This window comes from Melospiza georgiana, chromosome 10, assembly GCF_028018845.1.
Source record: "Melospiza georgiana isolate bMelGeo1 chromosome 10, bMelGeo1.pri, whole genome shotgun sequence".
NCBI lineage: Eukaryota > Metazoa > Chordata > Aves > Passeriformes > Passerellidae > Melospiza > Melospiza georgiana.
In genome coordinates, this window is record NC_080439.1 from 15,193,978 (window position 1) to 15,220,948 (window position 26,971).

A 26,971-nucleotide genomic window follows, 5' to 3' on the forward strand; every position below is an offset into this window, starting at 1 on the left:
TGCTGAGAAGTGATTTTGTTTCCCTCTTTCATTTGCTAGCAGGAATGTGTGTTTTACCTCATGAGAGTTACCAGGGCCGGCCCCCAGCTCTGGCCTTGGTTTTCTTCTGGCCAGCTTTTATGCTGTCTCTTGTTCAAGGGTGTCAGAATTCTCTTCTGGTTTTAAGCTGTTGCTGTTTTACATGAAGTCACTCAGAGGGGGCAGGGAACGCCAGTGCTGTGCTCTGCTGCCAAAGCATCCAGTAAATTCACATGGGCTGACAGGGAACACTGGGAACCCCAAGGTCAGTTCTGCTCTCTGATCTTGCTAGATTCCTGTTCTCTGTTGCTTTGCTCTTAAATAGTTGGACACCAGTCTGTCTTTTTTTAGTTAAAAAAACCCCCACCACAAACCCCACCATTTTCTTAATAACTTCAAGCTGATCATCTGTTGTGATGAGCTATAGCTCCTTTCAACTGAGAATTCACTGTGATTTCAGAATATGAGGTGTTGGGTGATTTGGCAGTGCTATGCATGTGATAATGTCCTTCAGGAGTGATTAGGGCTTTGTTCATCTGAGAATCATCTGCTGAGAAGTGCACATGTAAGTGGAAGAAACTGTGATTCCAAGAGTTTGCATTCCTTATAATGGTTAGGTAGTGAAAAAGGAGAATGACTGTACATGTACCTAAGTCAAGGTGTTTGAGTGTTGTGAAAGCTGCTCCATGTGTCTTTAGCCATTTATATGGAAGGATTTGTGTTAGTCTTTCGTTGATTCAGAATTTTTCCAGGCTTTAGATGATTGTGCCATTTGGCAAAGTCTGGAGCTCTATCTCCTTTTCTACACTTGCTGAACACTCTTGGATAAAAATTTCTCTTCTGTTCTTTTACAGTGTGTGCTTACTTAATTTTCCTTTCAGAAACGAAGTAGGTGCCTGAAGGTGGCAGCTTAGTTGCTAGAATTGGAGAAAAATGCAAGCAAGATGAAGCCTGCTCTTGCCATTGCATCCTTGATTTAATTAGATTTTAGTTATACCTGACATAGAGCTGTGTAAGAGTTTTAAGCGTTAGCTGGAAAGTGTGAAGGACATTATGTCTCCTTTGCCTAAAGCATAAAAGGAAAAAAGTTTTTCATTTTAACAAGAAACTCCAGAGCAGTTTGGACTCCACATCAAAGAGCAATATTTGGTTTCATGATGTCTTCCAGACAGTTCTTAATGCAAGTCCAAACCCAATCTATAAGTAGTAGCCAAAGTGATTTTTGCCTTCTCTAAAATTCTCTCTAGCTAAACCTAGCTGTGCTGGTTATGTGTTTTTCCAAAGGGCAGCAGCCTGATATAATGGAGAGTAGATTTTGCTTTGGCCTGTGGTACCGTACTGTCATCATTTTGGACCCCCTCCAAGAGAGCACAGGTGGCAGTTCTGCTGGGATCTCACAGCTTCTCTGTTTTTATTAGCCTTTCTGGCTGGTATCCTCTACTGTATGACCCACCCTTGAGATGCACTTTTTGGATCACTCCATGGAATTTCTTCTGCTCACCTTCTAAAATTTCATCCCGGTATCTTAAATTAAAAATGTCTGGGTGAACCTTAGAGTGCTCGTTCTAGTCATTGGTTCCTGATCACATGAGCTATATTTGACTGATGTAAGGAGCACAGGAGTGTCTTTATGGATTATCCAGGGACATCCATGCACTTCCCTGTGACAGGTGTGCTCTGGTTTGCAATCCACCCTCAAAACAGCTGCATATCTCCCAAGAGCTTTCTCCAGGTCATGTTGTGGTTCTTTATCTGTTCCACACATTTCCAGTCTTCCCTAGATGAAGTTGTAGTTTCTATAGGTTCCACACTCTGCCTGGGCTGTGTCCAGGCAGCTCCTTCCATCAGCCTTCAGTGCAGGCAGTGCTGGGGGTGAGAGAGGCACTTGTCCATTGTCAGGATTGCCCTTTGCCGGGAGCAAAGGTTGGAAGCAGAGCAAATGGCAGGCAGGAAGGAAAGCAGATGCAAGAAGGTAGTGGAGTTACCTTGCTTCATATGTGCCTGTCCTCTGTATTTGTTTATTCTTGAGTGTTTATGTAGCCAGAACTTGCTCTGCCAAGAGTCTGGGTGTGGAGGTGGTGCAAGGCCACTGCTCCCCCCGTCCCTCACCGTGCTGGGAGACACCTCTCTAATGACACTGCGCTGTCAATGAGGCAGTGTCTCAAGGACTGCAGTCATTGGAAAGCTGTGTCTCTTTTTGCAGGAATAGCACTCTGAGTGTGGCTGCTGGAGCCCAATTTCTGTTCTGTTAATTGCACTGCTCCCTCATAAATTGCCTTTGCAGTTTCCCTCAGTAATGCCATTCATCACCTCTTTTAAACTCTGAATTTGGCATATACAGAGCTATGTAGGCAGCTGCTGGTTATATTTTAATGATACAGCTTGCTAAATGCTTCTTTAAGAAGAAAAGTGTTATAAATAATTCAATAGAGTTATTTTGCAGTACATATATATGTCTGTCATAGCCTATTAGAATAGCAGTGTCACTTTAAGGATGCAGAGAGGAAGCTGTCTGTTTGCACTGCTGAACAATTTGGGGCCATAGGAACCCAGGGCTGTGACAGGCATTACGATATGATGCATTAATGCCATTTCTGGGTGTTACGAGTTCATCCCCACAGGGGCTGTGCTGCAGTTGCATGATCTTGCTGCCATGGGAGGGGCTGCCTTATTTTTGCTGTAGTTGATTTTAATGTGGAGATTTTTATAATCTCTCTGGTGCTTTTGTGAGAAAGGGAGAGGCTGTTGTTTTATAACTACTTTAAAAAAATTAAATATCTGACCTTGCTAACAACAAAACATGAAGAAAAATTACATCTATATTGTCTGCCACAGTAATTGTTTTTTCAGGAGGGGACTAACCTTTATTTCAGCTTTTTCTCCTTGAAAAACAAAAGGTAAACAAGATCCTACAAAGAAACATCATGTGTTGGCTGCTCTTGCCTGGAGTAAGAAACAGTGCAGGGTTTTTTTGTTGTTGTTGTTGTGGGTTTGGTCCCCCCCATGAATTTGTTGTCGATACAGTATGCTTTCTTGTAAATAAGATTTCTTCCCAGGAATAGCTAGGTTGGTCTCTTCAGATTTGATTTTTGCGTACATGGCTTGAACCTTAATGCTGTTTGTGGATTTGCACCGTAATTAAAGGATCTTCTGCTTGGTTTCGGCCCAACAAGAGATACCAATTTGTTTTGATGAGGAGGCAGCAGAAGAAAGGAGTGGAAGGCTAGAGGCAGATAATAGGAAACAAATAATGTAGTCTGTGCTTGTACTGTAAATATCTGTATTTTTGCATAAAGTAAATTCTTTCTTACCCAAAATGCTGTTTGCTTTCTATTGTGCTGTCATATTTAAGCTCATGCATAAATAACCTAAAATATATGGCATTTTCTATTTAAAACCATTTAACCAGAATAATAACAGCTTTGGTGGGAAATGAGTGTTAGGAGAGGCTTAGCAGAGGCTCTAATCCTTGTGTAAAAGTACAAGTACAGCCATGTCTCAGTGTCTCATACCAGTGCTGGATCAGGCTCCCTGGGAACAGGAACACTGCTTCTTTGGGCTACATGGGGAAAGCTACAGAACTTTACATGATGAGTGATTCTTTATTTGTTAATGCACACACTAATTTCTCTTGCCAAATTTCTGCCTGCATTTTTAGATACTGAGAGAATGGTCACCTTTTCTTAAAATGCTTGACACGTGTTGCTGTCCATGCTCTTTTGAAAATCTCTCTGTCAATATGTCAAAGCAAAGGGGGAGAGCACTCCAAACCCATGGGCTTTCTTGAAATGCCTGGAAGTATTTGGTTCCTTGTCTCTGGGGAAGAGAAACCGTCCTCTGTGAGCAGTTATTCCTGGCTTGGCCAGTTCAGACACTGCTTCTTTATTCTTCTTTATTGTTCCTTTCTGTCTGATCCTGAAACTGCTGGAGAAAATATTATGCACTAGTTGTACTCTTTGTTTGATATGATCAAGGGCTATTAAGCTCCTAAAAGATTTGCTTATTCTATTAAATAATTTTAAAAACTATATTGAAAATTGTTACTCTAGGATGATGATAAATGGGACTGAGTTTCTGCTTGTTACAGAGCTGGGAAACACCTGGTTAATGGAAAATGTTGAAGTAATTGCTTATATAGAAAAAAAATCACAAGAGTTCTGAGATTTTTACCATCTATGTATTGGAGTCATAGCCATATGTTGATTTTTAGGTGGTGAGACCTCCTTGAGCTTATTGTGCTACACAATGGATTTTGCTTCAAGAGAATGTTATAGGCATCCTGTGTTGTAATCCTGTAATGTTAAATTCTTTAGGAATTCTTTAGTTCTGTTGTCATGCTGAAGAGCCATTTCAGAGTCAGTGTTGCTTTATCCAGGGCTGGCCCTCTGTCCCTGGTTAGGCCAAGCAGCAGCTGGGTAAAGGTATCTGAGTGTCAGTGGCAAAGTCCCTGGTGGGCTCTCCACTCCCTAGGGTTTGGTCATGGCCCAGTGACTGCCAGGCTGCAAACTGGAAGGTAGAAAATAGAATTATGATGTTTTTAGCTGCTGGTATTCATTACTGCATAAAGATGGTAACTGTGAAAAAACAGTGAAGGATTTCTTTATTTTCATAAGTATCTTTTTTCCGTAGAGCTCTAAAATTTGCACCAGATTGTCCTTTATCAAACAGATCAACAGCAGGGCTACTCGCTATAGATTTTCTCTTTGCAAAGTCAACTTCAGGGTCAGTGGAATCTATGAAAATTAATTTTCTGCCCTTTGTTAAAGCCACGACCTCTGCAATACAGAGAAATGAACTGTGGATATGAAGGGAGCTTCTAGGAGCTTGCTGTACAACTGGTGTGAATAGTGATCAGTCTGACCTGCAACCATCTGAATGCTTCTGGGGCAAGCTGCTGTAATAGATGACATAAATTGCAGCAGTGATAAGCAGAGCTGTCCCCAGAGAGGAGGACCTTTGCCCCTATCCCCTTCTTTCCTCCAGACAGTCCTCCACTTTGGAGTGCTGCTTTCTAGGCTCTCCCACCCTAGATTCAGTGCTTCCTTTCATCTTGGCTGAAATTAGCACTATAGAAATCCCCATGTCTCAGTTTTGCTGCAGGTGGTTAAGGGCTGCATTTCTGGCTGCTTTGCAGGCTTGTCACCTTAGAGGTGAGATACAGCCAAGAGATTGGGTTGGAGGCAATGTACCTTTTCTGGGAGAGGTGCTTGGGTGGTACTGTGATTGAATTAATCAGCTTAAAAGGAAGGAGGCTCCCTCTGTGACACTGTGAAAAGCCTCCTGATGCAGAGAGGAATTTGCAGGAGATGAGCATCTCTGGAGCCTAGAGAGCCTGATGAATACCCAGTTCACTCACAAGGCCTAAGGATCACTTTCAGGTCCTTCTGTGCTGGTTGGAAAAACATTATCTAAATGCAAAGTGACTGTACTGAAGACACAGGCAAGCACTAAATCCATTGTGAAAACAGGACCTTGGAGGCACTGTGAACCATGGCTTTGGAAATGAATTAAAAACTGTATGGCACTGTTGTCTTCCATCATTATACTCTTTGGGATGTATTTATTCCTTTAAAGTCTTCTGTTTAGTCTGCTAACATACTCTTGCATTGTTGAGTGGGAAATTTCTGGTTTAATTGTAATACAGTGTGATAAACCTTAGAGGCAGTGAGGTTATATTCTTTCTTGTATGTGTAGAGCCTATGTTGCCATGGTCTGGATCCAGAATTTGATAACACAAACAAGTGATAAATCAGACATATTTATCTAAGGACTCATTTGGCAAGAAAAAGAGTTGTTTAACTATATTTTCTTCTTCATAATGTGTTTAGTGCTTTTTATTAAGTTGAAATGTGCAAGGTCTGTTTTTCATTGCTGCAGTGTAAGTGCTCCATTCCCGTGTAGGCACTGTATTTCTTCTTCTCCAGCCTTCAAACAAGACTTTTCCTGGAGATGCTAAAATTTTTGAGAGTGGGAGGAATCTCAGAGGGTTTTGTTAAGTCATGGAACTCATTTCACATAATGATTCATGAAGGAGATGTAGAAGTAATGACAGAGTATTTTAATCAGAGACTTTGCGGGATGTGGGTACAATTACATTTGTATGGGGTTGATATTTCTGTGTTCCCTGGACTCCTCAGGGAATGTGTTTCATTTGCAGTGTGTGAATGATAGGAGAAGGACCAAATACTGCTATTTCTGGGAGTCTCTGTAGTTTGTTTTGTAATTTTTTCTCTTTTTTTGAATGGTACTGGTCTTATAGCACTTGGGGGAGGAAGAATTGAAATAATTTTATGAACATTACTTCTGTTCTTCCTGCAGTGTAGAGCTGACACTTCCTTTGATATACAATCCAAATTTGTAGTCATCTCCAGTGATTCCTGAAGTTGGCTCCCTTCCCTTTTGTTCTTAATTTCAGGTGTTGTCAAGTTGTGCCAGGAATTAAGTGCAGTTGAGATTTTTGGTCTCCAGAACTGAATTTCTTAGTAACAGAGGTTTTGTTCAATTTTATTACTTGGCATCTTCTTTTGAAGGCAAGAACTAAAGGAGAAACACAAGGATCTCCTGGGGAATGCATAAAGAAGGGAACCTTGAGGACAGATCTCTTACACATAAATGATAGTGAAAAACGTGAATTCTCTGTGGCTTTCTGGAAGTACTTCAGTGCCCAAAGTCTTGGAGAGTATGTAAAATACACATGCCTCCATGGAAAAGGTGGCTGAAGTTGTAACTGTTCCTATACTCCCTCATTGCATGCTCCATGAGGTACAAAAGTTTCTGTAGGACTGATGCCAAAGTGAATTTTCTGTGGGTTGGAAAGGAAGGGGAACAAAGTAAAAGTGAACAGTCTGCTCCCCTCTGTGTCCATGGGCTCCTTCCCTCTACCATGAGACAATAGCTGTGAGGAGCCCAGGACTAAAAAGCTTTCTGAAACATGATGAGGTGCATAGTCAGATTTCCGTGTTTGGTTTCAACCTCATGTGAATAAAGAATGTGTAGTGAAAGAGGTTTGTGTGTACTTTGTACATAAACATCAAGGTAGGTGTCTGCCTGCAGGGGCATTGTGGTCATGCAAATTTATGCCACACTCTCCTGGCAGAAGGGATATTCTCAGTGAGAAGGTTTTGAGGTAGCAGAGGAAGGGTTTTGGAAGGACTCTGTGTGAAGGAAACTTCCAGAAATTGCAATAATGGCTACAGAGTGGGTTGGTTTTCTCACCTTCCTGGCTGCCTCCACCTCTCTCTTTGCCTGTGAAGACTCCTGAAGGACAGTGGGAAAAGAACTGGCTTATCCAAGTATTAATTTCAACCCAGCAGTAACTGAGTAGCGAGAGAGGAAGTTACATGAGGCGATGAAAGGAGACAAAGGAGGAAAGTGATCTAAATAGCAACATAAAGAAAATATTTGGGAATAAAAGTAATCATTGACTTGTACAATAGGGTGTCCAGCAGCCCTGCTGAGGTTGTGTGTGATGGATGTATTTGTTCATTCAGTTATGTCTTGCACAAAAACATTTTTAAATTGCTGCTAGAATGAAATTGATTTCTTGAGTTTTAAATAGTGCAGCGTAAATCTTCCACTCACACCAGGACCGAAGAGTCTCTGACTGCAAGCTCACTGCAGTTTGCCAGTTCCACTTGATTTCATTTCAGATTCATCCCTGCAAGCCAAACCACAAAAAGAGCTTCCTGTCCAGTGGAGAATGAAATGCAAGAGGCGATCCTTTTGTTGCTAATGGGAGGCTGCAGGGAGCAGAGCTGGCTCTTGCTGAGGTTGTATTTGGGCTTGGTTAACTATTTTGCTGGTGAGGCAGAGACTCCTGGTCACTGTATATAAGTTAGATGCCCTTAGATCTAACTGAAGGCAGTATTCTAATACCTGGGGTAGTTTATAAAAAGACTTGCTGAGCAGCAGCCTGATGTAATGAGAGGTGAAAAGCTTGGATGGTTGTGCTTCTCAGGATTCTATTCCAGGAGAATTTGGCTCACTGCTTTATTTACCCCACACTGGCTGTTTGGCCTGTGGACTCATTGGGCCTTTTCTGGTTGGCTATTTTTCCTCTCAGAGCTTATAAATTAAGCCATCAAGGGTAAATTTTTTCTCTTCCAGTAGGTTTATTTATATATTAAATCTTAAACTTGCCAAATGCTGATGTGTTTTCCCATGTCGTCCTTGAGCAGTGTTGGGTAGTGTGGCTGATGGGGCTGATCAGGTAGGGTAAGGAGGGTTCACTCCTGTGGGCATTCTGCATGTTGTCTTCTGTTCCTCTCCTCAACTGCCATCAGTGGGAGGCCTGGCAGAGCTCTCCTCTGGGAGGATGAGAGGTTTATTTAGCTATGAAGAGGGGTTCTGAGATGTCTGTGTGCTTTTGGTGTCTTACTCAGAGTTGGGACATTATCTCAGATGTGCCCTGCACTTTGATGCCAGTCATCTGCAGTGCCTGGAGTGTTTGTCCTGCATAGGGCTTGAGAAATTAGTAGTTCTTCTTGGGTGAGCTCTGCCCTCATAGAAGCCCCATTCCTGAGATGCTGCCCTGGACTGGATGTTGGGACACCCACTCTGGATCACAGTAACTCACTTTTTCTGCCTGCTGCCATGTTAAAGGGCTTTCCTAGGCAACTTCAGAAGCAGCAGCACTGAAATTGGTATTATGTTTTTCTTTCTACTGGGGAAGAGCATTTTTCAAGAAAAGGTATTTTCACAGTGCCCCAGCTCTCCCTACTCCTTTGCTTGCTGCAGCTTCTGAGAAGCATGGGGGCTATAAAACCTGAAAGAACAATGATGGACTAAAAAATGAAAGCTCTTCTGTCCTTCAAAGGCATTTAGTTGGGAAACTATATCCAAAGTGACTATTCTGTGCTGTCCCTTTATGCCTTACTTGTGTGGTGACCCCTTCCTGGGGGGCTTCTAAGGCAGGATCTGCTGCATGGTCACAGCTGAGAAACACATGGGGAAATAAAAGCACCTGCAAAGGGCTGCTGTGAGCCTGGCTGTGGGGACAGATGGACAACTGGAGCAGCTGCTGACCACCAGTTGTTTTTCCTTAGGAGTTCTGAAGATGTAAAGAGCCAAATGCATTTCTTGCTGGGCTTGTTTATTATTTTTGTTTTCAAGGGGGAATTGTAGCATGACTGTAAGACATAAGTTCAGCCTTGGTCCCGCAAAAGGAGTCAGATGCTGTTGACTTAACTGCTGAAGAGGTGCTGATACTTCCAGCTTTTTCTGGAGCTATCCTTTGATTCCTTGGAATAAATCAGACATTAACTACTGATGATTTTTTTTTTTCTCTCCTAATCCAGTGGGCAGCCCTAAGAGTTGATGGTTATTTTCCACTAAATAGTTGCCTAGCTCTGTCTGTTCTCCCTCTGAATTTTTTCTCAAAAATAAAACAGTTCTTCACATATTTCTGTAAGCCACATTATTGCATTTACTGTGTATTTCTTTGTGCTGAGGAGCCCTGCCATTCCCACAAAGACCCTTGTGTTCGTGCTGCAAGGCTTTGGCTGGACACAGGCAGTGTGGGTGAGGAAGCAGTGACAGGCAGAGGGAAACTGTGAGCCTTTTTACTCGACTGATTAATTTTTTAGGTCTTAAGCAAATGTTGCTTGAATGGAGTTCATGATATTTGCTCAGTGATCCAGTGGAATGTCTGGGATATTTTTGTTTTTCCTTCAGAGCCAAAAAGCAGCTTTTGGCTCTAAATCCCAAGCTGCCAGCCTGAGGCTGAGTCACTGTGCTTTAGGCTGAGGAGAGCTGAGCTGGTGTGGTGAGACGGCTACCCTGTCCAGCACAGAGCACTCCTGCTGTGCCTGGAGCTGGATGTGTTAATTAAAGATGTTGAAAATGACTCTACAGCTAAATCTGCTTTTATTGACATGAAAGCTGTGCCAGGACTTACCAAGCTGTTGGACAGCATGCTGAAGGCCTGTCCCATTTGTATTCCAGCTCCACTGAGGATAAAAGAAAAACTAGTTTCAGCCATCAAATCTGCGACTCTTTGGTGAGCCCTGATTCTCCCCAGCCACTCAGCTTGGAGGTGCCGCTGGGGGCTTTGGGCACACGGTCATTGCAGTGAAGTTGAGCACAAGTTTCCTGAGTAGCAACTTCTTGCAGAGGTTCCCAGATCTTGTGATGATGTGGAGATGAAGCTTGCTGTGTCCTGGCTGTGACAATATGTGCCTGAACTTTCTCATCTTGCATCTGCTTTTGTGCTGCAAACCCAGGGAGCATCTCCATGTATGTGTTCTTGCAGCAATTTTCAACAAGACATGCATACGTCCTTCTAAACCTGCTTTTGGCTGCTGTTCTTCCAATCTCCTCTGCATTATTCTTTAAAACTTCTGCAGGTTTACCTGATCTTTGGGCTGGTGTTTCTTGGCTTGGCTGGGATGAACTGACAAGCTTCAGCCATTGGACAGGTTTTCCAGGGAGATGGTGGAGTTGTTATCCCTGGAGGTGTTTAAGGGTGTCTGGATCTGGTGCTGGATGAAGTGGTTCAGTGGTGCAGGGGTTGCAGTGGTGGTGCTGAGTGAATTTTGATCTTAAAGGTCTCTCCCAACCCTGATGTCTCCATGATCGTGATGGTTTGCTTGCTGACTGGAGGGTCTGTACCTGTGCATCTTAGCACAGACCCTTACAGGCACTTTCTTCAGCGCCACGTATCCTGAAGGTGCCACAGGAGCAGTTGTGTTCTCAGGAAGAAAGTGTCTCATTACCTCTGCTTGCCTCACATTTAAGTGAGGCAAACTGTCTTGATCAAACATAATCAGTAGCAACTAGACCAAATTTGAGGCTAAAGGAATGTTTATTTTAAAACACTGATAAACAAAAGAGACAGTCACCTACTACTAAGATTGCACAAGATTCAAGATCCTCTAGTGACTGCAAATATGCAGAGTAAATACCTGCTAGCTGAAGGTCAGTGATCTATTTTTTTTTTCCATTTTCTGTGTTGATTTTGCTGACAAAGACCCTCCTTATATAGTATGGAAGAAATACATATATTAAATAAATACAGAGTTAATTTTATATATGATCTTTTGATCACGGTCTTGAATAGTGAGAGAGCTGAGAGTCCTGTATGTGTCCCTGTGCCAAGCTCCTGTGCCAAGAGAGCATCTGTCCTCATGTAATGCAGTAATTACGGGTCTTTACAACTTGGATCTGATTTCTTGGAGCACTGATAGTCTATGGGCTGGGCATAGGGAACAGAAGGAGAAAAAGTCAAATGACTGCCTAACTTCAGGTGCCCAAGTGAGGCTTGTGAGGTAGGAGCAGTATGGATATATGTGATCCATTGGGGAGTCACATCTGAGATCAGAGACACATGCAGGAGCTAAGCTGCTCTTTATCTGCTGTGAATTGCAAGTGAAAAATGTGAGACCAATGATGAAAGAGTATGAAAAGGATATGAAAAGAAAAAACCCCTTATTAATTCTGACAAATCATAGTGTGCTAGAAGTTTAAATGTCTATGGCAGCTGCTCTACTGGTCTTTTCAAAGTTGGTAAGCTCTTAAACATATTTATTAAAAGATATTTTCACCATATGTTATTGGATTGAAGGGGCTGAAAACAACAACGTCAAAATACTCAGATATTTCTGTCTTTCCAGGAGAGTGCATGAAAAATGACATCAATTACTCTTCATGTCCTTTGACATGAGACATCTCTATGTGTCACATGGGTGTAGCTGCATTACAAAAGGGCAAAGGCACAGCATTTTTCAATTGAGGACAGTTTTGCCAGACACTGACACTGGTGTTGGCAAATCTCTAGGGTGAAATAAGGAGCTCTTCAGAACATCTTGGCTTTTACAAAATGATTGGATGCTTGCAAGCATAGAGGTGGTGAAGCCTCAGGAGTATTTTATGTCATGCTTGGTGACAGTGGCTTGCCAGAGGATGAAATTTGCCATAGAAGGGCAGGAAAGAATGTGGATAATTTTTAACATGCACAAGAAATTTTTGTGGGATGTATGTATCTTTTAGAAATTTGTGGAACAGATGGAGCACACAAAGGACTAAAATGGCCATAAAGAAATACACTCTTATCCCTGGTAGAAGATATCATAGGAGATGCCTTCGCTGCTTAAGGTTAACACAGTGGCATTGAGCTGAATTTGCATTCCTTTTCTCCCTTAAAATAGTGTCCAAAATAAGTAAAGGCTGCAACAGCATCATAATTTACTTGTTGCCACCAACCTGTAGCTACTCTGCCTTGCACTGAGACTAGAATCATAGAATTATGAGAATCAAAATTGGAGAAAACTTCCTATATCATCAAATCCAACTTTGACCAAACACCACCTTGTCAACTAAAAACCATGGCATTTTGTGCCATGACCAGTTGTTTCTTGAACACTTCCAGGGATGGTGACTCCACCACTTCCCCAGGCAGCTTGTTCCAGTGCTTAACAACCCTAGAGGGAAGGGAATAAAGGTCCTGGCCTCACTGTGTATACGATGACACTTGCTATTGGACGTGCCACACTTGCACAAATAAGTAATTTTCCTGGACTAATGTTTGCTGCCAAGTGAGTTCCAGAGTTTCAGAGGAAGAAAAAGCATTATTGAGTCCTGGTGAACTTTTGCTGGTGGTCAGAGCTGTATTATCACAGATGTGCCTTTCAGCCTGCACTGTGGCCTTGCTTGTCTTTGTCAATGATCCCTCTCTGGTCAGTAAAGCTGTGGAGTTGATGCTGTTCAGGCACTTCAGTGTGTTTTCTATGTGCAATGATAGCTGTAACAACATCACTACTGCTACTACTATGCCTTTCTGTGCCCTTCACATCTCAGTCTTACGATTATTAAAGATGAAATTCTGGGGGTTTTTGGGGTCATTTTTTATAGTACCTGCTGGCTTCACACTGATGAGATATCAATGATTTTACTGGGAAAGACCACCAGTGGGAATTTTTGCCTCAAAATAGCTTTCTTTTGCAACTGATAATGAAAGGGATTATCTGTTCTTTGACCCTTGGTTGGCAGACTTGGAAATTGAAAAGGAAGGTGGTTGTACTGTACTAGCTTCACTGTAATAGTGTGGTCAGGGGTTTCTGAGCGTTTAAACAAAGGTGAGTGTGCTGTGAGATGTGTCAAGGCAGGAGCCAAAATGGAGGGAGCACTGCTTGTGGAATAACCTTGTGATTCTGAGCTCAGGGAGAAGTACCTTTCTGTGAGTCAAAGGGTGGAGGAGTCTCCCCAGCCCCTGTATCCCTGTTCTGTTTTGGCAGGGGACCATGCTGTGATGAAATGTTAGACATCTGTCTTCACCAAGAGCTTCAGTGATGCTACTCTTGTCAAATGCTTGTGTCTCAACTAGGAAAAAAAAAGGATAATTCATTTTAAAAACCAAAAAGTAACAGCACTAGTAGGTGTAGATGTTTCTATATAAGACAGAGCGCAGGAGAAACTTTAAAGTTGAGGTTTTGTTTATTCTTTTCTGTGAACTCCTTATTGTAATGTCTAAGCACCTTATAAATATTTATGGATGTGTCCTCAAAGGAAAAGGAGATTTATATAATGGAGGTTCAAAGTGATGTTAAAACACGCAACTTTCCAGAGGTTCCTACACAGTTATACCGTGACAGAACTGGGACAGTAAATCAGACCAGTACATCCCATTTTGGTAAACAAGCCAGAATTCCATCCTTATTATTAGTTACTTTTGCATTGGCTGCTTAAAGAGTAATTCGCTGCTTTTTTTTTTTTCTTAAAATACAACTGCTTTATTTTAGGGAAGTCCATTATTTTTTGGAGCTTCACTCTTATGCAGGCCACACACACTGATTGATGGCCAACAGGAGGTTGCAGCTAGCTGCTGCAGAGGAACAGAGAACATTAAATTCAATTTATGCTGCTGTGTGACAACTTGCTCTGATTTTGCTCCTTGGCTGCTGAAGGTGTTGGAGCATCACTTGGGAGTCGTCCATGCTCAGAAGCTGATGCTGTGTGTTGGGGTGAATTTGCAGCACAGAGCTCAGCAACACTGACTGAGGAGTGGAGTTGCCTTTGCTTTCCTCCCCTCTCCCCATGCTCGTGCTGCTCCTCAGGGCAGCTCACGAGCTGGCAGCAGCTTCCTCTTTAGGACAAGCCAGCAGTGAAACAATTCCCTGCATCCCCTCTTGTGCACCCATGAGAGATGCTGATTTCTGTGGTCTCCAGGTGACTCTGGGCTTCTCCAAACAGCAGCTGGGGGGACAAAATGTTTGCCGTGGTGGCAGCTCTCTCCTGCAGCCAGGGATTCAAAGCTGTGTTTGACCAGTGACAAAGTGCATGAGCAAGAGGCTATTTCGCTGTTCGTCGCTGTTCGTCGGGGTTTCAAATCTTTGTGCATATCTCTTGGTAGTTAGTGAAGGACTTGAAATGCTGCAATGGGCTTTGAATTTGACCCCGTGTCAGGTTACAGTGTTTATCTTTTGTTAGTTGGCTTGTGAGTATGAAGCAGTGCTGAGCGAACCTTTGGAGAATATATTGAATGTGCAAATTTGCACAATGATCTTGCTCCATTCAAAGCAATCTGACTTTGGATATATGTTGAAATACCCCCCAGTATGCTGTAGACACATTCCTCTTTGGTCCTGGATGTGCTGTTTGTATGTGTTTAGTTGGCACTGCGAACTCTGAGGTTTTCTTTTAAGTTTTTCTACAGTACTTTAGGGAACTCAACTCTCATCACTAATAAAATAAAAAAAAATAAGGCAAAACACTGGTAGGTCTTGCCTTGTTAACTGTTCTAGCTGTTGTGTTTCCCACTGTTCCAAAAAAATTACAAAGCTTTATAAGATTCAACATATTCCCAGTGCAAATCATGAATATTTATAGGCAAAGAATAAGACTTCCCATTTTGAAATGTTAGTGCTAGGAAATTGCTTTTTTGGCAAGCGTGATTAAGCCACACAGACTTCCAATAAAGTTTTGTGAGCTTTTTCCTTAATTATGGCTTAATTTAGGCCTCTGAGTTTAACAAAACGTGTGAAACTTGCAGCAAAATATTTTTCTTGTGGAAAACTGTTTGCATGGATTCCAAATCCCGTATTTCTTGTGGTTATGATTTTTTAATGTGCTTAAATGTGGAAATTCCTTGTTTTCTCTATACATTTCTTAACACATTTACAACATAGAAATAACCTATACTGTGTGTTTAATGCAGAATTTTGAAGAAATTAGTTTGAAAAGTGCATGTGATTACTTTTTTCCTCCAAATGCCTTGAGTAAAATGTAGAGGTTCTAAGACATCAAGCAAGGGGTAAAAGATTCTGTCTCAATCAGTTACTGCTGCAGGAGATAAATGAGGAACAATTTTGCTTTCATGCAGTTGTTCTTAAATGCACCATCCTGACAACAGCAATAAATAGAACAATCAGCATAATTGCATTTATGTGGCATTGACCTGTCTTTCCTAGAGAAAATCCCTTTTCCCAGATAATCTTCCATTCAACTGTAAGTGAAAAGATGCCTCATTAGTAGCTGCACAGATTTAGGGGAATGTTTCTGCACAGGCTTAATACAGAATTTTGATGTGGACCTCCTAGTGAATTTGATATTTGGTGAGCAAATTTCTGTAAAGGCACTAAAACCACCTTGCTTTCCTGTGCTGATTGCCTAACAGGGTATTACTCAAAAGGACTAGACAAGAAAGGAGAGAGATGATGTGATTAAACTTAGGTAGATTTATTACTAGATTTTTTAACAGCATATTTTCTTAAATTGATGTAATAAATATCTCAGCCCTGCTCAAAGATAAAGTTTTGAACAGCTTTGAGCTATTCCTGGCTTAATACTTAAGTAGAAGTAGACAAAGTGGTGGAAGAACAGGATCATTTTGGAAAAGAAACATTCAGTTTAAAATCCTCTAATGTGTGATCACACTTTTCAGACCCCCTGCAGCCTTGCATTATCAAACTGAGAATGTCTCCATCTCCCTAATACTAATATTTGAAATATGATACAGAAAATCATCTGAATAAAGTATGAAGGAAAAAAAAGATGTGGCTTGCATCACAGCTACCTGGGACCTGCTCCAGTGGCACTTGCCCTTGCTAAGATGAGCTTAGGGGCTCTCAAGCTGGGCTTTCTATGGGAGGTGAAGAAAGTGGAATGCCTTGAAACTCAGACACTTGGGCATTTTTAATCCCTGGGTTGGAATGGTGAAGTCAGCATTTGCAAAAGCAAATATTTGGATAGCAGTTTGAAAACTGTTTTACTGAAAATGATGCTGAAATCGGGGAGTTTGTGAGGGGAGGTGTGTGCTTTTATTTCCCCAATGGAACTCCCCGGGATGGCAGAAAGTACCACCAGAGTCTGTTCTGTGTTTTCACCTATCTTTGTTCTTCTTTGCAGGTTACATATTTGGGTAAGGTTTCCACAACAGGGATGCAATTTTTGTCAGGCTGCACAGAAAAACCAGTCATTGAATTGTGGAAGAAGCACACGCTCACCAGGGAGGATGTTTACCCAGCTAATGCCCTTCTGGAAATTCGCCCTTTCCAAGTCTGGCTGCATCATCTGGACCTCAAAGGCGAGGCGACAGTGCACATGGATACCTTTCAGGTAGCACGTATAGCCTACTGCACTGCTGACCACAACATCAGCCCAAACATCTTCGCCTGGGTCTATCGGGAGATCAACGATGACCTGTCCTACCAGATGGACTGCCACGCTGTGGAGTGTGAGAGCAAGCTGGAGGCCAAGAAGCTGGCCCACGCCATGATGGAGGCCTTTAAGAAGACTTTTCACAGCATGAAAAGCGATGGCCGGATCCACAGGAACAGCTCATCGGAGGAAGTGTCTCATGAATTTGAATCTGATGATGGCTGACTGAAGTCATTCACAGTTCAGCAAAGGCAGAAATGGCTTAGGGAATGAGAGCTGATAGATGAATAAGCAACAATTGAAACTGGGTAATGAAAGGACTGCCAAACACTTGTCTGACCACCTTTTTAAATCAGAAGAGCAATTTGGTACCTACAGATATGCATTATTAAAGTAATTACATTGCATTGAAATCTGCTGCTGTCGTAAAAGTGAGAAGAAGATCTCCCTCCCCCACCTCTGTCACCCTCCCATCACTGTCCCTTTCTTGTCTCTGTAGTTCAGGTACATACCATGAAGTGCAGTCATTCCTGTTTGTCTTATGAGACTGGTCAGGCAATTTTATTAGTTGCTTCTCTGGCATTCCTAGCTGCAGGCTGATGCTGATGCACAAGAGCAAGTAGGCCTGGAAAGCCCTAATGGTTCCTGAAGAATCTTTCCCCATGATGCATCACACAGATCCTTTGACCATACGTAGGCTAAGACAGCCATACACAGCCTTTTAGACTAATGGCCTGGCATTCTGCAGTTAATTCACATTTCACAGATAAAAAGTGAAAGATGCTTGTATGTACACATTATATCATATGCTATCCTTTATTTTATTCATTGTACCTATTTTCTTAATGTACTGGCTGCCATGTCTTTCACCCAACACCAGTAGTTGCAGTTTCAGACTATGTACTGCAGGATACCAAAAAGGGGTGGGCAGAAATACTCCCTGGTGGCTGGGGGTTCAGCAAGTCAGCCCTGCAGTCTGTGCATTATCCTACCCTGATGTGCTCCACAGGAGGGGGCCCGCTGGGAAGAGCTGAGGGACGCTTGGGTGTGTCAGTGTTAGAACTGTGACTTCTCATCAGTCTCAGGTGTGACGAGATCCGAGCACAGTGGGCACCGCTCTGTGTCCCCCTTTCCGCATTGCTGGGCGAGCGGCCCTGGTGGGATGGAGCTGGCAGTGTCTCACCACACAGGGCTGCCTCACTGGAAAGATCTAAGGAAATGGTCCCTTACGAGTCAGGTTTGAACAGCTGTTCTGGTTGAGAACCTCATGTTAAGATTCCCATATCTTTCCTTGTTCACAGATACACAGTCATGCCTTTCTTAAATGCAGATGTTTAATAAAACTCAAATAAAGGAAAAACTTGTTTCACTTGATATTTTTTAAGGCTGAGAGCAGATCAATAGTTTGCAAGTAATGCTGCTCCTTTGTACAATTTTGTTTGTAATTATGGTAATGTTAGGGGCACTAGGGCACCTTACAGAAGCCTTAAAAGAAAGCTAATCCAAGCAGATAGCTCTGTGTCTGTGTTTTGTGTCTCTGTGTTTGTATGTGAGAGTGTATGTGTGAGTGCCGTGGTAAAGCATGTAGATTGAGCATGGAGATGTATTGAGGAGGGCCCACACCTCTTGAAAATATGCTTGTTGCTTTACAATGTATGTAAACTGTTCTCCAGCATAAATGCATTCATACTTTAATAAAAAAAAGTTTGAGCTAAACCTTGTTAGTTTTAAGCTGTCTTTCCAATATAAACTCTGTGGTTTTGTGTGTGTGGGTTCTGTGTTTATTTCATTTAGTGGAACAAAAATGTTAATTTATTTCCATTTAATTATTACATCAGTCTTCATGGGAATTGCTGTTAACATTTTAATATTATTTTCTTTTCAATATTCAGGTTAATTATTGCTGTGAGGTTTTGTTTTGGTTATGAGGGAGTTGTGTGTTTTTGTTGGTTGTTTGTTGGGTTTTTTGTGGTTTTTGTTGGTTGGTTGGCTGGTTTTGTTGGTTATTTTGGATTTTGGGTTTTTTGTTTGGTTGGTTGGAGGTTGTTTTGGGTTTTTTTTACTTTGTGGAGTGGGGACATGATTTATAACTTTTGCTTAGCAGGAGGTGGCAGAGATACCCCCACTCCCAACCTGACCAGTTGAAATGAACTCTGCTGAGTGGGAGCAGCATTGCCTTCCTTATAGAAATCACAGCATGGTTCAGGTAGGGCATTTGATGGCAGGATGGGGAATACACCACCATGCTGGCAGCTTCAAATTTTTCTCTGAATTTTTGAATGACTCTGTGTTTCCAAATACAGATCTAAAAAATGATTTCTCTTTTTCTTCCTACAATGTGTACTGGGAAGTGGGGAGTCATGTATGGGCTATATGCTGGTCAAAACAAAAAAAAAAATATCTGGGTCCTGCTGTGTATATAGTTGCCTTTTTGATCAAAGGCAGTCCTGCTGTGTATATAGTTGCCTTTTTGATCAAAGGCAGAATTAGCCAAATTTCCTTCAACTTTTAACAAATTATTTTCTTTTGCTCAGACCTGTATTTATATGTTAGTTTCCTGACTTGTTTGGATGCTCTGCCACTAAAGCTGCTATGAATGGGTGTGTGGAATCCCTCATTCCGTCCTCTCACCCAGATGTCCCTGCTGACAGCAGAGGGGTTCGTGTGTGAGCCCCAGGTCTTGGCCAAGGGCTGCTGGAGTGTGGAAGGGGCAGGAGATTCCCAGCCCACCTCACACTGGGCTGAGGTGCCTCCTGCCAGCTGTACAGAGAACTGCAGTGGGTGGTTTGAGTTTGGGATTTCCATTTCTGGAGTAAATCATTAGGAGAGTGGGATGTCTTCCTGTCATGGGATGGGTGTGATCTTTCTGGCTGACACAGTCTGCCCCTCTCACCCTCCAGTCCAGGCCAGAGTATGACTGCACAGAAATCTGGTCAGCAGTGGTGTGGCAGCAGCACCGGGGCAGTGACTGTCCCCCAGTGCTGGGCCCTGGTGAGGCTGCACCTCAAGAGTGTTGTATCCAATTTTGGGTCCCTCACTATATGACATTGAGGCTGTGGATTAGCTGAGAATTTTGCATGAAAAAATAAAATATAAAGGAGAAAATTCTAGTCCTTTTATTAGAAAATCAGACCCTTTGAAACATGAACCAGCTGTTTTCTAATAGTTCAAACATGCAAGAGAATATTAGGGAATGTGAACTGCAGTTTGTCTTTGAAAACATGAGATTTGAAAAATAATCACTATCATGAGTTTGGATCCTTAGATAATTTGGAATTCAGGCCAAATCTCTCTGCATTATCAATTCCAAATGTGTGATGCCATTTGCAAGAAGGAGAAATGCTTTAAATCGTGAATTGCTAGCATAGCAGTTATCACTGATTATCAGTTGCCAGTAGATACTGGAATGAAATATCAAGTTAAACTTTTACTTCAATTAATCTGCTGGAGAAGAAAAATCACAAAGTTTCCATCAAGAGTAATTTCCAGTTGGCTAAAGTCATTCCTGTTCAACTACAAAGAGTCCAGTTTTGGATCTCACTGCATCCCACTGTGGGTTGATGAGTTCCTTCAGTGTCAGCCAGGAAAACATGTGAAGGATTTATTTCCCTCTTGTGCTTCTAGGGGAGAGTGGAAGGGATCTGAGTGTCTGTGTGTTATTAGGAGTGTGGAAAAAGCATTTAGGTCGTTACACCTCAACGCCACTACATAACATCACCATGGTTATGCCAAGGGGATTTTCACTATTTTTCTAACTACCTTAAGAAAGGGAAACTGTTACTCTATATAGAATGAATTTGTTTGGTTTTCAAGCTCTGAAGTCTGAATATCTTCTGTTCCTACCAAGTCTTCTGTGGAGCTGTGAGTGAATGGTAGTTGTGCCGTGGGGAGAGTAACACTCCGCACTAGTGAGCATAGATTGCATGAGAATTGCTTAGATGTGCATGGGGGTTCTAGCCCAGGGGGATGGAGAAAGGCAGAGAGTAATTTCTTTCATGTTTAAACTCAAAGGCTCCGAAACACAGCTGAATGTTTTGTTTTGTTTAAAAAAAAAAAAAAAGAAATAACCAAAAAGACAAAAAAAAAAAAACCTCCCCAAAACAAAACCCTCTGCAGCTGGTTCCACTCCTTAGCTTTTCTGTAGGGAATGACTTCAGTTTTACATGAAAAAGCAGTTGGATTTTGCCAATGACTTTCATTTAATTTTCCTAAAACTTACAGATAAATGGTATGTGATTGAGAAGCGTTTGATACCTAAGTGGCAACCCCTTATCAGTCTCTTAGGAAACTTTAAATATGTTATTCTCGGAAGTTTTGAGACTTCCGTGTCAGTGAATTCACGGAATTTTATTTTAATTGTAGGGTTCTCTGTGTGTGTGTATACACATGTATGGATATATCTGTTCATATATATCCATACACACCTTGAAACATGATCCTTGTTAAATATCCTGTGTATGATGAACATGTGTAACAGTAGGTGGATGTGTGAAGGCAGTCTTGTATGTTAGTCTTGAGATGAATGTTTTACTTATTAAAATGTTCTCCCTTTTACAGTAGGAAACAAATTAAATTGTCTACCTACATGCAAAATTTGATGTACCATATGCATTATTTACCACTTACCACCAGAGCTATCCCACTCCATGCCCAATTAGCTGCTCTAAGAATGATACATGGTTAGGCTCATTTTTCCCTGTGGCAGTGAGTTATTAATTTGTGCATAATTTGAAGTGATAACTTAAATGTATGATTGTTGTCCTGTAGACCAGAGTTTACAGTAAAAGAACATATCCTTTAGTGAAAGTAGAAACACTCATTATACCTTTCTTCTAATATAATTTTAAACAGATACAGGGTGTTTTTAAAAGTTCCTTTTTTGTTGAACTCCGTTAAAATGCTTCCTCTCTCTCAATGTGCCATTGATCATGGTTGGCTGGGGAAAGACCAGGTTTTCCAGGGAGGTGGTCACTCCCACCCCAGCAGGATACAGACACTGGTACTGTGCCCCTGTGCTGCAGTGCAGTGTCTGCTTTGATTTCCTTGAAGTTTGGGAAGACCTCTCTTGTGTGGCTGCGGTTCATTGTAAGTGCTCTGAGAATTTCTGCAGTTAGGATTGTAATTAATTTTGATTGGGGCTGTTAAAGCAGATACAATGATTTTCTGAAAATAAGTGTATGTTTGGAGAGATGTTACCTTGTCTGCTGCGGTGCCTTCTCTGAAAAAGAGTTAAGAGATGTGTTGGAAACACAGGCGGGATGCTGACTGTGCTGCAAATGGGATGAACTGGCAATGGGCTGGTAATCCTGATGGAGAGGATGGGAGGGCACAGCAAGGTCCCAGCTCTGATGGCAAAGGAGTGACTCTTAATTGCTGTACCTGTCACATGATGCAGAATCATCCTTCCCCAGAATGTCCCTTCCTCAGGGGGCGGTTACTGTGCAGACTGGAGCATCTCTCTCCTTCCCAACTTCCACCATTGAAGTGGGAAGATAGCACTAGCTGGTAACTTTTACCTGTTAGGCTTTGATTTGCATTGTGCTTTACATACTCTGTTATTTTCCTGCAAATCTTATTGCTCTCAGAAAGAGAGGAGACATTATAATCCCGTGAATAATGCATCATGTGGCTGGTATGTTTTCCTGCGGGCAGTATAGATTTTCTGAGAATGATGGACAGGAGTAGATTTCATTCTTACTGAATTGTAATTTTATACAGTTTATATAGGTCATGTGAATGTGGAAAAGTGTGCTATTCCTATTTCAAATTTGTTATTTCAATTTAGTTACCTCTCATTTAGAGAGTAGAAATAGTTTTAGACATAATTACTGAGGATATAATTAATCAAGGTTTTCTTGCACAGTTGGGTTAAATTGCTGTGGTTGAGTGCTCAGTACCATGCCAGCGCTCCCTGGCTCAGTCTCATCTTTAATGGATTCCAGATCTCATGGTTTCAAGTAACAACAGATTTTCCAGATCCCAAGACAATAATGAAATACACAGAGGAACTTCAAAGGAAACTCTTCTAGAAAGGAAAAATGAGGTTAAATGATGATAGTCAACTGCAAGATATTTTTGTATCCATAAAATATGTCAGACCTCTTCCAATGCAGGAACAGGTGAAATCTGAAACTGTGCTTGACTAATAGACCATGCTTCATATCTACCCGGGCTCTCCTAAATGGGCTGAGACCTGATTTTCTCTGGGGTTTCCAGGTAAGTTTCTTTATATCTTTTCAAGTCAGATCTGGCCACACAGACTAGCAGCATTTGTGCCTCCCTTCCCTGTTTCTAGCAGTCCTTGCTATTGAGTAGCAGAGGAATGACCTGGGATGAGCTGGAGGCTGGTCTGTGTGCGAGGAGCTGCGGGATCCCTGCACCCACTGCTCTGCCCCAGCCTGGCTGTCCTGCTCTGCTTGTCCGTGGTGTCCCTGTGAGGAGGTGGCTGTCACTTCCAATGAACCCTGCTCTGCTCCCTGGGCCATTGCAGTGTCTTCTGCAGGTAGCGTGCTCTGATTAAATTTGTGTGGCCTGTCAGAAAAATACATTGTTCCTTACCAGTGCTGTGGAAGTGTGTGGATGGTAATGCACTGGGCTGTGCTGAGCAGGGAGGGAAAGGCTCCTTCCTGCAGTCTGCAGAAGTTTAACTGCCAGGAATTGCCCAGCCTTTGATAATTAGCGCATTACAGGTCTCTGCTGGGCTGCATCCACCTCTGTCCTGTCTCAGGTCATTCATGCCTTGGTGTCAGGGGGATGGTTCCAGTGGGCTCACGTGTGTCTGGGGAACCAGCCAGGAGTGGGCAGAGGAACGTAGTGGGACCAGGCCAGCCCTGTCACGCCTGGGTGTTTGGTGCCCTCACAGCACAGCCCTGTCACCCCTGGCTGTGGGGTGCCCTCACAAGCCAGCCCTGTCACCCCTGGCTGTGGGGTGCCCTCACAGGCCATCCTTGTCACCCCTGGCTGTGGGGTGCCCTCACAAGCCAGCCCTGTCACCCCTGGCTGTGGGGTGCCTCACAGCACAGCCCTGTCACCCCTGGCTGTGGGGTGCCCTCACAGGCCATCCTTGTCACCGCTGGCTGTGGGGTGCCCTCACAGGCCATCCTTGTCACCGCTGGCTGTGGGGTGCCCTCACAGGCCATCCTTGTCACCCCTGGCTGTGGGGTGCCCCACAGACCATCCTTGTCACCCCTGGCTGTGGGGTGCCCCACAGGCCAGCCCTGTCAGCCCTGGCTGTGGGGTGCTCCCTCAGGCCAGCCCTGTCACCCCTGGCTCTGGGATTTCCCCACAGGCCAGCCCTGCCACCTCTGGCTCTGGGGTGTCCCCACAGCCCAGCCAGGCCGCAGGCTGGGGAGCCTGGCAGGCCATGGCGCTGCAGCTGCTTGTCGGGGGAGGTGATGCTGAGCTGTCCTGAGCACGGTTTTGTGCAGCAGATCTCAGCATTCCCTGTGCCTTACTTACAGGAATCCTAATTTATGCTGTTATAAAGGTTAAGAACAGAGAATTTCAGCATGGTTCACATTCTGCCTGCACGCTGCAGTGGGTCTCAGCTAATTCAGCAGCAGCGGTTTGTTCTGCTTGAAATCCTGGAGAATGGCTCCTCTCCTGAGGTATTTCTTCCAACTTAATTGCCAAGTTATAGTGAAATATGAGGTCCGTTGTTGTCTGCTGGAGCACTGGGGATTCTGTTTTGTTGGCACATTTTTCATGACCTTGTGTCAGCAGCATAACTAGGCTATGAGATAATTTGTATGCTCTAGATGAGCAGCTGTGTACATCTTAGCCAAAGAGAAAAGCAAGTGTGATCAGTTCAGTGGAGTTAATCAGGTAAAACAGAGAATTAACTCTGTTCTTGCATATTAAGTCATGTCAAGATGTGTGTAAATTTCATACAGGTGGAAATCAAAACAATCTGAAGTACTATACACCCAGATTTAATAGAGAGGAGAAAGAAAAACAATAGCTGCAAACATGGAAAAAAATTCTACAATCACTTAACAGCTAAAGAGAAAGAATTGTTGTACCCTTATTTCCGTGTGATGCTCTGATTCGTCAATGGCTTTCCACTCATTTCCAAAGAAAACAGTTTTGAGGTTGTAAAGAAGGAGGATTGCTCTGCTCATCCCTGTGCTTTTGCAGATGCCCCACAGTTAACACAGGGTTTTGGAAGCGATTGAATTTACTGACATTTTGTTGGCAACAGGGCTGAGGGTTTATTAGTATAGGAAAACCAGAAGGAACAGACTTGCAATGGTGTCTGGTTATCCTTAAACTGCATTTCCTGTGGAAAGTGTGTGAGTAGCTTCAGGAAACAGTGGGGGACAGATTCTGCAATGGACTTTGCCTGGTAGAAACTGCCCTGCATGGGAGATAACTGATGCTTTGGCATGAGATCTGGAGACATCATCCTGAGGAGACAGTGATTTGGCATTAGCTCTGATAATCACATTATTTTTCTTACATATTTCTGATAAAAATGAATGATTAATTTTTCAGTATGTAATATTTGGGTGGGGAAGTGTGGTCTTCTCTCTTTTTTGGAAAACTGGGAATTACCTTGCGAAAAAGATATAGGGCTATTTAGCATTTGAAATTAGGAAAAGCAGCAAAAGCATGCTATTAAACCTGCATTTATTGAGTTTCAATGAGTCACATGTCATCCTGAGTGTCCTTGGCAGCTCACATGGTTTGGGTGCTTCTGTGGGGGAGTATGAAAAATACAAGGGAAAAAAAAAAAAAAGCCCCTGTAGTTTCTTATAACAATGCAATTATTGTAACTTAGAGTGTCTGGTGAGATGTTACCTCCCCTTCTTTCTGTCTCATGCCCCTAGAGGGAAGAGATGTTGTGGGGATTGGCCAGCTCCCACCCACCTGACAGAGATAGTGTGATCAGAGGTGGCTCCACTGCCCAAACCAAGCCATGGCACAAATCTTCCTCAGCATCAATTCATAAATTACTTCGTTGAAGAGACCTTAAATATCATTTAGTTCCAACTTCCTGCCATGGACAGGGACACTTTCCACTAGACCAGGTTGCTCAGGGCCCCAACTAACATGGCCCTGGACACTTCCAGGGATGGGGCATCCACAGCTTCTCCAAGGAATCTGCCAGTGCTCACCACCCTCCCAGAGAAGAATTTCTTCCTAACATCAAATCTAAATCTCTCCTCTTTTAGTTAAAAAGCATTCCCAGCATTCTCTGCCTGTGTAAAAAGTTTCTGTATCTTTTTTATAAGCTCCCTTCAAGTACTGGAAGACTGCAGTGAGGTTTCCCAGGAGGACTCTCCAGGACTTTCTTAAGGAAAAGGAGGGTGGTCATTACACTAGCGTGTTGTACTTGGAAATTTACATGGGATTGTCACATCATGAGCATTTTTAAACCAAATAGGGATTGCAAGGTTTAGTCCAACACAGTAATAGATGAACATTTATTAATGTTCCAGAGAGCAGTAGCAGAGAGCATGTCTCAGGAGAAAACCAGCAGGAGTTAAAGGCTCCATCCATCAAAAATCTCATTATCCTGTTCTCGTTTGTTGGTACCTGTTTCTAAATCCAAGGAGTCCCACAGTAAAGTGTTGGGATAAGAAATCTCATGATGCAAGCAAAAGGGAAGGAGCTTAATGACTGCTGCATGTTCTTCATCTCATAATTTTATCAGTAAGCTCTCAGACTTCTAGAAATTGCTTTGAAATTGGCAGCCCAAACTTAATATCTTCTTCCATTTTGCCATCACATGCAATTTTAGTTCTCAAGTGACTCCAATTTTAAATTCCCGGTGATTTAAACAGCTGCATTGTGCAAAGGCTGGAGTGAGGACATGCTTTTGTAATCAGGCAGCCCAACTCTAAATTTTATGGTGTGATGGTTACTGTGCCCCATTCAAACTATGCCCCATTACACAGAAGTGCATTCTTTTGATTTTACCAAAGAGACCATAAATATGACAAAAAGCATAGCTGGAAAACATGATTTCATGCCTGGATTTTTCAGCTACTGCAAGGAATAAATGAAGTGGTCTCTGAAAGGGGCATATCTTTGCAGTGAATTATCTTTGTATTATTTGTATGGCTAGCAGAGCTCATCTGTGAGCTTACCAGAAAATATATGCCTGCTACAACATTTAGAGTAACAGGTAACTCAGATTTCAAATCAAAATAATAAGAATGTAACTTCTTTTTTTGATGGCTTAGTACTGTAGAGACTCAAGGTGTGGGGGGAGGAGGTTATTATACTGCAAATAAGAATGTAAAAGGTGTTCTGTAAGTACATAAATGAAATTAATTGTTAGCAGTCATATACTTGGCAAACTATAAGGCTTATTTGCCTTAAAATTTCTTATTGTATCCTTTCCCTTTTCCCCAAGGTG

The 26,971-nt window shown here is 42.6% G+C and overlaps 1 protein-coding gene across 1 annotated transcript in view; it reads left to right on the forward strand.

Annotated features, from left to right (window-relative positions):
- The window catches only part of PID1 (phosphotyrosine interaction domain containing 1), an 85,030-nt gene extending 66,711 nt beyond the window's left edge, over window positions 1-18,319 (forward strand). The window contains exon 3 of the mRNA XM_058031135.1: window positions 16,357-18,319. Within this exon, the coding sequence (XP_057887118.1) occupies window positions 16,357-16,833 (477 nt within the window). The 3' untranslated portion in view covers window positions 16,834-18,319. The remainder of the gene's footprint in view (window positions 1-16,356) is intronic.
- The last annotated feature ends 8,652 nt before the right edge of the window (window positions 18,320-26,971 follow it).